The sequence below is a fragment of the Meriones unguiculatus genome (assembly GCF_030254825.1).
Source record: "Meriones unguiculatus strain TT.TT164.6M chromosome X unlocalized genomic scaffold, Bangor_MerUng_6.1 ChrX_unordered_Scaffold_30, whole genome shotgun sequence".
In the NCBI taxonomy this organism is placed as follows: Eukaryota; Metazoa; Chordata; class Mammalia; order Rodentia; family Muridae; genus Meriones; species Meriones unguiculatus.
In genome coordinates this window covers 6,979,845-6,991,347 of record NW_026843706.1, presented here as the reverse complement: position 1 = coordinate 6,991,347, position 11,503 = coordinate 6,979,845, and the positions used below count along the sequence as shown (strand labels likewise).

General features: G+C 42.9%; 2 protein-coding genes across 2 annotated transcripts; one reads left to right on the top strand and one right to left on the bottom strand.

The window, feature by feature from the left end:
* Window positions 1-1,344: 1,344 nt before the first annotated feature.
* On the bottom strand, window positions 1,345-3,612 carry LOC110543653 (DDB1- and CUL4-associated factor 8-like). The gene is made up of 2 exons (XM_021629917.1): window positions 2,896-3,612; window positions 1,345-2,832 (listed from the first exon to the last, which is right to left on the bottom strand). Exons 1-2 carry the CDS (start codon window positions 3,610-3,612, stop codon window positions 1,345-1,347), a joined length of 2,205 nt encoding a protein of 734 aa, XP_021485592.1.
* Window positions 3,613-5,520: 1,908 nt separating this feature from the next.
* LOC132651484 (DDB1- and CUL4-associated factor 8-like) lies at window positions 5,521-7,788 on the top strand. The gene is made up of 2 exons (XM_060376730.1): window positions 5,521-6,237; window positions 6,301-7,788. The coding sequence occupies exons 1-2, from the start codon at window positions 5,521-5,523 to the stop codon at window positions 7,786-7,788; spliced, it is 2,205 nt and encodes a 734-aa protein (XP_060232713.1).
* The last annotated feature ends 3,715 nt before the right edge of the window (window positions 7,789-11,503 follow it).

Below are 11,503 nucleotides of genomic sequence, written 5' to 3'. Positions count from 1 at the left end.
CTGCCAAGATATTCAATGACATCCTCCATTTGAATACTAGTCTGGAAAGAAGAATGAGTTATACTTCATTGGAGTTTAGGAGAAGTTGATTTTCTTCATTTCCTTACCCCAATAACATATACAAAATGAAAAAAAAAAAAAAAAGAAAGTATTAACTAGAATTTGTTAAACCACTACCCCACTCTTACATTAATTAAGACTGAAAATAAAGCAATTTAAACTCTTTTCAACTACATTGCAGTTTTAAACACTGCAATGTTTTCATTTCTTTTAAATCTATTTATTTTTATTTGGGCCTGCATGTGTGTCTGTGTACTAACTAAGAGCATGCCTAATGCCCTTGGAGGCTACAATAGGGTGTTAGAATACTTTGGAAGTGGAGTTACAGCTAGTTGTGAACCACCACTTGGGTGCTAGGGCTCCAACCTGAGTTCTTTGAAAGAGCAACCACTCTAACCACAGACCCTTATCTCTAGCCATTGAAAGCATTTTTCTAATAGTTTGAATCAAGTGTTGTGATAAAAATTAAAATTGTCTGTTATAGCACTTGTTATAATTTCAGCATAAAGGAATTATTAAAATTTGGTGAGAAACTTATAGAAAAAGAATAATCCAAGAGAGTTTTGAAAGGAAATTCTATGGTCTTTTTAAACCATGACATTTCAAAAACCCTGAAATGGCACATTAAACAACATGGTGATTAAATATATTTTATTCTCAGCAATTTGTGCTTAAATAAATCCTTATTATTAATGTGGGTTCAGAAATTGTGAGTAACCAAAGGAATTATACAATTCCTTATCTGATTAGGAACAAAACTACTTCATCCTCTTTTCCTTTACTGTGGAAGAAAGCCAAAGGGGAAAATGTGTGGTGTGTGCATAACCAAGGGTCCGCACTGAAAGAACAAAACAATGCTTTGTTTTATATTACTTTACTTTAGAACACAATCATTTCTTAAAAAATCCATTAAAAAAACCCTAAATATTAGAATTAAATTGCTGAGTATTCTTTAGTCCAACAATTTTGGGAGGAACACAAATATTACAAGACTGCTAATTTTTCACTCAGTTCAGGCAATTCCTTAGGTTAACTGTAACAGCACGAAGGAAACCTATGATCTTGTAGTATAAAGGGTAATGAGGAGTAATAAAACAAAATTGTAAAAGGGGAGGGTGAAGGTGGAGAGGAAATAGAAATATTTTCATTATAAATCATTGCAAACAGAAGGCCAGCAAAAACCTACTACTCACGCTGGTTTTGAAAGTCCCACATACTGAAGTGGTATGTGCTTAAGGTGGTGTCTTAGGACATCCCTTTGGATGTCTGGCACTGTGAGACGTCTCAGCTTTCTTCCTCATTGGAGCTGCTGGAAGAGTCACTGAATTCTCCTCCTCCGACTTCAATTCTAATACCTCTCCAGTTTCGTTGGTAATTTGCCTGTGTCAGACGACTCATGAGGAACCAAAGCATGTGGTTGTCAAACAGGGAAGTGCGCACCAAGCTAAAATCATCTCGTTTCATCTTGTTAATTTTAATCACTGTTTTTAACTCAGTAAACTTTGTGGAAGGTTCAGCTATGGGTGCCCAGATCTTGACCTCGTGGCCTGGGCCACAGGATGCCAGCACAGGTAGGTAAGGATGGGCATCAATACAGTTTATTGTTCCTCCTTCATCTGCCTCCAAGAACTGAACAATCTGGCAGCATGATTTTTCCCAGATGAAGATGTGGCCACAATCACTACCACTCATCACAAATTCACTTCTGGGGCCATAGAAATTTACACCTTTCACTGCGGCGTTATTCCTGTGTCCTTTGTATCTCTTAGCATATTGGGCTCCATCGCTTTCAGAAGAGTTGAAGATATAAATATCTTCATCACTGTAGCTAGCCAGGAGCTCTGTGCCATCATAACTGTACATCAGAGACGTGATGTATGCTGGGAAATCACAGCTAAGAAGGTGATGAGGACAGAACTTTTTGAGAACTCCATTGTTGACATTCGGATCAATTTTCCTTTGGTCATAAATCCTCACAAACTGATCTTTCCCACCTACAGCAAACTGGTAGACATTGGCAGGATTCACAAAGACTGTATACAGTCCCACTTTCTTATTATCATCTCTGGTCACCACCACCTTTGAAGCTGGACTTGCTTGTCTGAGGTCAATACTGAAAACAGCTGCATCTTCACCTGAAGTTAAGAACCTAAAAGGGGAGTCTGGCTCCAAAGCCAAACTATGAGATGGCCCCCCATGCTTCACCAAACGTTTGGTCATACGGGTTCCTGGCATAGCAGACAGCTGTGCCACCCGTACCTGCCCATCACGGCCACATATAGCCAAGAGGGCATCACCACAATTAGGAAGAAATTTAGCCGATAAGACATTATTTTTGTTGCCACTGTTAAAGGTCAATACTGGTCGCTGACGAAGCCAGTCCCACAGGATCACTTTTAGATCGTCACTGCCACTAGCCAGCAGGGTACCACGCTGATTAAAATGCACAGTGTTCACACTTCCGGCATGGCCTTCAAAAATATACTGTAGGGATAAACGCTGCACAAATACTCTTGCCCCACAGGCCTCATACACAAAGCGAGCACTTGAACCCAGCTGCCTATCCCGAAGGGCATTAAGGACATTCCATCGAGGTCTCGGGAGAGGGGATGTCTCTAAAGCCATCCATTCATCTAGGGAACTATGTTCTTCAATATCACATTGTTCACTGCTGTCCTCACTTGGCTGTTCATGTATGTCAGACTCTTCTTCTTGCTCATCCACAGTGTCACCTTCCTCCAACACTTGGTGGTGGAACGGGTTTTCCAATCCCTGCTCTTCCACAGTCCCATGTAATCCCAATACGTGGTGGTGGCGAGGGAGAAGGCTTTGAACTGGCTGGTCCACAATCTCACCTTCCTCCAACTCATGGTGGTGGAACAGGCTTTGCATTCCCTCTGCTTCCACAACCTCACCGTCTTCCAACCCACTGTAGTAGAACAAGCTTGGAACTCCTTGCTCTTCCACAACCTCACCTTCTTCCAGTTCATGGTGGTGGAACAGGCTTCGCACACTCTGCACCACCACAACCTCACCTTCCTCCAACTCATAATGGCGGAACATGCTTTGAGCTCCCTGTGCTTCTACAACATCACCTGCCTCCAGTTCACAGAGGTGGAATAGGCTTTGCAAACTCTGTGCTTCCACAACCTCACCGGCCTCCAACTCATAGTGGCGGAACAGCCTTCCCATACCCTGCTCTTCCACAAGCTCACCTTCCTCAAATTCTTGGTGGCTGGAAGAGCTTTCCACACCACTGATAAAATTGTCCGAGTCCTCCATGTCAGGAAAGTTGGAGCCATCATCATCATCATCGTCTTGGTCGTAACCCTGGTCACCATTGCCAGCGTTTTCGCCAGTACCCTGAGGGCTGGAAACACTGCTGTCCCGTGTGCCAGCATTCTCACTGCTTGGTGTCGGAGATATTTCTGGACCCGTGGTTTTGATATCAGAAATTGTCTCTGTGTTCACCAGGGCACCAGAAGCCTCACTCACGCAGCTTTCGATCTCAGACTTCTCGGCAGCGTTTGTCTTCTGCTCTTGGGACGACATTTTGAAGGCTATTTGCTCTCCTGGATGTGAACTGTGGAAATCACTAACCACTAGGTCTTCAGGAAAGCCTGCAGCAGGCTCACCATCAAAAGAAGAGGTGACAAAATGTAAGAAAACAGACCATACAAGCGAAGAGCTGCAAGCGCACCGCAGCTTCTAAGGTAAAATGGAAGACAAGCAAAATGGGGGGACTAGAAACTGCTTGCTGACGTGATATAACTTACGGTAGCTGATGAGGTTCAGAAAGCTTCCTGTCTCACCTATCCGGATTGCCCAAGGCAGCTTACTGGGTTTTTGTTGTTGTTGTTGTTTGTTTGTTTGTTTTGTTTTGTTTTTATTTTCTTCACATATGTCTTCTGTTTTCTTTTCTATTCTTTCCTTTCTTTTTCTTTCCTCCAGTTTCTCAAGGTAGCTTAGTATACTGTGTTTCTCTTTCCTTTTTTTCTTTCTTTCTTTTTTCTTTTCTTTTCTTTTCTTCTCTCTCTCTCTCTCTCTCTCTCTCTCTCTCTCTCTCTCTCTCTCTCTCTCTCTCTCTCTCTCTCTCTCTCTGCAGTTTAAGAACTTTGCTTCCACAGAGATGAACTGCTACACACACTCTTCTCTCTCTCTCTCTCTCTCTCTCTCTCTCTCTCTCTTCCTTTTTCTTTTTAGAATTTATTTGTAGAGAGTGGACTGGGAGTGTATGCCATACGAGGACAACCTGAGGAGGTGAGTTTTGTGGATTCATCTCATGTCAGGACTGGATACAGGAGCCTTTACCGGCTGTACCATCTTTTAGCCCACACAGATTTTTTTGGATATTGCAACTTGGTGCACTTTTGGAAATAGACTTAATAGAGAGCTATCAGCAGAAGGTAATCTTCTTTATGTAAAATGGCTTCAAAAACCTCTCAGTGCTTTTGGAGTGTGCCTTGTGGTTTCAGTCTTGCCTAAGTAAGGAATGTGACATGGGCGCTATTCGCATGTACTTTTAGGGAACTTTAATTGCTTTTCTTTTCCTTGCAGACTTTAAAGCACTGAGAGGTTTTTGAAGCCATTTTACATAAAGAAGATTACCTTCTGCTGATAGCTCTCTATTAAGTCTATTTCCAAAAGTGCACCAAGTTGCAATATCCAAAAAAATCTGTGTGGGCTAAAAGATGGTACAGCCGGTAAAGGCTCCTGTATCCAGTCCTGACATGAGATGAATCCACAAAACTCACCTCCTCAGGTTGTCCTCGTATGGCATACACTCCCAGTCCACTCTCTACAAATAAATTCTAAAAAGAAAAAGGAAGAGAGAGAGAGAGAGAGAGAGAGAGAGAGAGAGAGAGAAGAGTGTGTGTAGCAGTTCATCTCTGTGGAAGCAAAGTTCTTAAACTGCAGAGAGAGAGAGAGAGAGAGAGAGAGAGAGAGAGAGAGAGAGAGAGAGAGAGAGAGAGAGAGAGAGAGAAGAAAAGAAAAGAAAAGAAAAAAGAAAGAAAGAAAAAAAGGAAAGAGAAACACAGTATACTAAGCTACCTTGAGAAACTGGAGGAAAGAAAAAGAAAGGAAAGAATAGAAAAGAAAACAGAAGACATATGTGAAGAAAATAAAAACAAAACAAAACAAACAAACAAACAACAACAACAACAAAAACCCAGTAAGCTGCCTTGGGCAATCCGGATAGGTGAGACAGGAAGCTTTCTGAACCTCATCAGCTACCGTAAGTTATATCACGTCAGCAAGCAGTTTCTAGTCCCCCCATTTTGCTTGTCTTCCATTTTACCTTAGAAGCTGCGGTGCGCTTGCAGCTCTTCGCTTGTATGGTCTGTTTTCTTACATTTTGTCACCTCTTCTTTTGATGGTGAGCCTGCTGCAGGCTTTCCTGAAGACCTAGTGGTTAGTGATTTCCACAGTTCACATCCAGGAGAGCAAATAGCCTTCAAAATGTCGTCCCAAGAGCAGAAGACAAACGCTGCCGAGAAGTCTGAGATCGAAAGCTGCGTGAGTGAGGCTTCTGGTGCCCTGGTGAACACAGAGACAATTTCTGATATCAAAACCACGGGTCCAGAAATATCTCCGACACCAAGCAGTGAGAATGCTGGCACACGGGACAGCAGTGTTTCCAGCCCTCAGGGTACTGGCGAAAACGCTGGCAATGGTGACCAGGGTTACGACCAAGACGATGATGATGATGATGGCTCCAACTTTCCTGACATGGAGGACTCGGACAATTTTATCAGTGGTGTGGAAAGCTCTTCCAGCCACCAAGAATTTGAGGAAGGTGAGCTTGTGGAAGAGCAGGGTATGGGAAGGCTGTTCCGCCACTATGAGTTGGAGGCCGGTGAGGTTGTGGAAGCACAGAGTTTGCAAAGCCTATTCCACCTCTGTGAACTGGAGGCAGGTGATGTTGTAGAAGCACAGGGAGCTCAAAGCATGTTCCGCCATTATGAGTTGGAGGAAGGTGAGGTTGTGGTGGTGCAGAGTGTGCGAAGCCTGTTCCACCACCATGAACTGGAAGAAGGTGAGGTTGTGGAAGAGCAAGGAGTTCCAAGCTTGTTCTACTACAGTGGGTTGGAAGACGGTGAGGTTGTGGAAGCAGAGGGAATGCAAAGCCTGTTCCACCACCATGAGTTGGAGGAAGGTGAGATTGTGGACCAGCCAGTTCAAAGCCTTCTCCCTCGCCACCACCACGTATTGGGATTACATGGGACTGTGGAAGAGCAGGGATTGGAAAACCCGTTCCACCACCAAGTGTTGGAGGAAGGTGACACTGTGGATGAGCAAGAAGAAGAGTCTGACATACATGAACAGCCAAGTGAGGACAGCAGTGAACAATGTGATATTGAAGAACATAGTTCCCTAGATGAATGGATGGCTTTAGAGACATCCCCTCTCCCGAGACCTCGATGGAATGTCCTTAATGCCCTTCGGGATAGGCAGCTGGGTTCAAGTGCTCGCTTTGTGTATGAGGCCTGTGGGGCAAGAGTATTTGTGCAGCGTTTATCCCTACAGTATATTTTTGAAGGCCATGCCGGAAGTGTGAACACTGTGCATTTTAATCAGCGTGGTACCCTGCTGGCTAGTGGCAGTGACGATCTAAAAGTGATCCTGTGGGACTGGCTTCGTCAGCGACCAGTATTGACCTTTAACAGTGGCAACAAAAATAATGTCTTATCGGCTAAATTTCTTCCTAATTGTGGTGATGCCCTCTTGGCTATATGTGGCCGTGATGGGCAGGTACGGGTGGCACAGCTGTCTGCTATGCCAGGAACCCGTATGACCAAACGTTTGGTGAAGCATGGGGGGCCATCTCATAGTTTGGCTTTGGAGCCAGACTCCCCTTTTAGGTTCTTAACTTCAGGTGAAGATGCAGCTGTTTTCAGTATTGACCTCAGACAAGCAAGTCCAGCTTCAAAGGTGGTGGTGACCAGAGATGATAATAAGAAAGTGGGACTGTATACAGTCTTTGTGAATCCTGCCAATGTCTACCAGTTTGCTGTAGGTGGGAAAGATCAGTTTGTGAGGATTTATGACCAAAGGAAAATTGATCCGAATGTCAACAATGGAGTTCTCAAAAAGTTCTGTCCTCATCACCTTCTTAGCTGTGATTTCCCAGCATACATCACGTCTCTGATGTACAGTTATGATGGCACAGAGCTCCTGGCTAGCTACAGTGATGAAGATATTTATATCTTCAACTCTTCTGAAAGCGATGGAGCCCAATATGCTAAGAGATACAAAGGACACAGGAATAACGCCGCAGTGAAAGGTGTAAATTTCTATGGCCCCAGAAGTGAATTTGTGATGAGTGGTAGTGATTGTGGCCACATCTTCATCTGGGAAAAATCATGCTGCCAGATTGTTCAGTTCTTGGAGGCAGATGAAGGAGGAACAATAAACTGTATTGATGCCCATCCTTACCTACCTGTGCTGGCATCCTGTGGCCCAGGCCACGAGGTCAAGATCTGGGCACCCATAGCTGAACCTTCCACAAAGTTTACTGAGTTAAAAACAGTGATTAAAATTAACAAGATGAAACGAGATGATTTTAGCTTGGTGCGCACTTCCCTGTTTGACAACCACATGCTTTGGTTCCTCATGAGTCGTCTGACACAGGCAAATTACCAACGAAACTGGAGAGGTATTAGAATTGAAGTCGGAGGAGGAGAATTCAGTGACTCTTCCAGCAGCTCCAATGAGGAAGAAAGCTGAGACGTCTCACAGTGCCAGACATCCAAAGGGATGTCCTAAGACACCACCTTAAGCACATACCACTTCAGTATGTGGGACTTTCAAAACCAGCGTGAGTAGTAGGTTTTTGCTGGCCTTCTGTTTGCAATGATTTATAATGAAAATATTTCTATTTCCTCTCCACCTTCACCCTCCCCTTTTACAATTTTGTTTTATTACTCCTCATTACCCTTTATACTACAAGATCATAGGTTTCCTTCGTGCTGTTACAGTTAACCTAAGGAATTGCCTGAACTGAGTGAAAAATTAGCAGTCTTGTAATATTTGTGTTCCTCCCAAAATTGTTGGACTAAAGAATACTCAGCAATTTAATTCTAATATTTAGGGTTTTTTTAATGGATTTTTTAAGAAATGATTGTGTTCTAAAGTAAAGTAATATAAAACAAAGCATTGTTTTGTTCTTTCAGTGCGGACCCTTGGTTATGCACACACCACACATTTTCCCCTTTGGCTTTCTTCCACAGTAAAGGAAAAGAGGATGAAGTAGTTTTGTTCCTAATCAGATAAGGAATTGTATAATTCCTTTGGTTACTCACAATTTCTGAACCCACATTAATAATAAGGATTTATTTAAGCACAAATTGCTGAGAATAAAATATATTTAATCACCATATTGTTTAATGTGCCATTTCAGGGTTTTTGAAATGTCATGGTTTAAAAAGACCATAGAATTTCCTTTCAAAACTCTCTTGGATTATTCTTTTTCTATAAGTTTCTCACCAAATTTTAATAATTCCTTTATGCTGAAATTATAACAAGTGCTATAACAGACAATTTTAATTTTTATCACAACACTTGATTCAAACTATTAGAAAAATGCTTTCAATGGCTAGAGATAAGGGTCTGTGGTTAGAGTGGTTGCTCTTTCAAAGAACTCAGGTTGGAGCCCTAGCACCCAAGTGGTGGTTCACAACTAGCTGTAACTCCACTTCCAAAGTATCTAACACCCTATTGTAGCCTCCAAGGGCATTAGGCATGCTCTTAGTTAGTACACAGACACACATGCAGGCCCAAATAAAAATAAATAGATTTAAAAGAAATGAAAACATTGCAGTGTTTAAAACTGCAATGTAGTTGAAAAGAGTTTAAATTGCTTTATTTTCAGTCTTAATTAATGTAAGAGTGGGGTAGTGGTTTAACAAATTCTAGTTAATACTTTCTTTTTTTTTTTTTTTTTCATTTTGTATATGTTATTGGGGTAAGGAAATGAAGAAAATCAACTTCTCCTAAACTCCAATGAAGTATAACTCATTCTTCTTTCCAGACTAGTATTCAAATGGAGGATGTCATTGAATATCTTGGCAGTGTCTATCCTTCAATAATAACTTCCTGAAATTGGTATTATGTCTCCTCATATGGGAACATGCAAAAACACGTTCACAAGGTAGACTTTGGAACAGTAGTTATCTTGACCAGAAGTTCACTGTTCATTGAGATTCAGAGTTAATAAGTGTCTGGGAACCTGGAAGCCCCTACATGTTGGTTTTCAAGAAAGGGTCAGCACAGATCCCAAAGAAACTTTGCCTGCAGAAACCAGTGAGTCTGAATGTTGCACTGTGGTTTAAAATGAGGCACACGGGTCTGCAGAGATGGCTCAGTGGGTAAAGCCCTGGCACCGCAAACCTAGGACCTATTTAAAACACCTAGAACTTCTTTAAAAGGTGTGTGGGCTTGACAGGTTGCCTGTGTACTCCTGAATATGAAAGGAAGAGACAAAATCTCTGGTGCAAGCTACCTACCCAGACTAGAGCAAATACCGATCCCTGGTGATTCATTAAATATCGGGATGAGCTAGTGGGGAGATGAAGCTATATTATATAAATGAAGACTTGTTGGGAGCAGCACGGGAGGGGAGGTGGAGAGAGAGGGGAGAAGCACCTGAAGAGAAAGGGGAGAAAAAGAGAGGCACAAAAAGAGACAGCAGTCAGAGGGGGGGGATGGGGAGAGGAAGGCAGGGCGAAAGGGATGGGAAAGAGAGGAAACAGAAAAAGGGAAACAGGGCAGGAGGAACCAACATGTCTGGATTTTATAGTGAAGGGCCTCTGTGAGAGGGAACACTGCCCTGAGACACAGCACAGGGTATGACAGCCATGCCCTGCAGCAGTTAGGTGAGTAACACCCTCGCCTTTTGTTTATAATAAATTGATAAGGGACAAAGACATCTTTCATCTTTGACTACTTTTGGGTGACATTGTGGGTGCTGATTTTGGGAGGGGGAGGAGCAAACAACTGAACAACATGCTGTAACATACATACATATTAAGGGAAGAATAGGCATTAGAGACTTTTACGCCCATGGTTTTGATAGTTGGAGATGGGTGGGTGCCAGGACCAGGGAGAGGGGAACAGATACCGTACTCAGCCAAACAGGCTGTTAAATTTGTGTGGAGTCCATTTGTCCTGTGAGAAGTGTATTCCCTAAAGCTTACAAGAATCTTTTTGAGTTTACAAAAAGGAGACAAATTTTAGATATGTTAGCATCACCCCCAGACTTTATAATTTGTGCTTACCAACCTTAAAGCACATTCTCAGACCCTCAAACATTTTCTTAAATCTTGAGACCTTATGCAAACTTTACACTTTTCTGAGAAGGCAGCTGAAGCCTTGGTTAAACTGATCTTCAAACCCATCAGATACCTGACAAAAATTAAGTACCACAGAAAGCATAATCCAAGCAGGCTATGAGTCATTAATATGAGAGAGGTTTATTCATTATCCAGACAGCCTTTCCACTAGGCTGCCTTAGTGTCAATGTCTTCGGGGGGCACAAGTCTTAGAGTAGAATCTGAGAATTATTATCATTATTATTATTATTATTATTATTATTATTGTGGAGGAGGAATTTGGAAAAATGACTGACCTCATTTTGGCTTGACCAGTAGCACAATCATAGTGGAGTTATGTGTTTAAAAGTATCATCAGTGGTGGTACTTAGATAGAGCCACCAAAAGTATACATGGATGGGAGGAAGGTGGGATAGAGCAGGGAGGGGTTAGCTGTGACTTGGAGCCTCATGTAAAGAAAGTAGCTTCAGGAAGTGGAGGCGAGTGAGGGGAGGGGGTATGATCATCACAAAATACTAGGCAAATGCAGTTTGGAAAAAATTATTCCTGCAGACACCCAGTGGGAACCCCTTCCAGCCTTTATCAGAATTCTGAGATTATGGAAGTGGCATCCCAATTCAATAATCTGGGACCAGGCCATTTTGTGGGGAAGGCGGGGGAGGGATAGCCTATGCTCAGACATCTTTGAGCTGTAGGGGCAAAAAGCCTGGTGTTTGTTCCAGATGGACTCCCTCTTGTGTGAACATGGCTTTAGAGAGTGAGTCCTGGACACCCCAGAGGAGTCACCTGGTGTGCCTTTTGACATCAGCTGGCAGACAGGTCACACTCACTATGTACAATGTTGCATCAGGCAAAGAGGGAGCTGGCAGGAGGAAAGCTGTCCCCATGTGGCTCCCAGTCACCAGGTGGATACTGGACTTCTCAGGGCATTAAAAATGATCTCTTTGGAGCAGGCAGAGAATAATGAGGTATAAGGAGTGGCCCCTTCTCCAGATTCAAGGACACCAGGTGAAAGAGCAGGGCTTTAAGGGAGGGGCTAGCACACTCAGAGAAAGGGGGAGATGAGGAGGAGACATACACACACACACACACACACACACACACACACACAC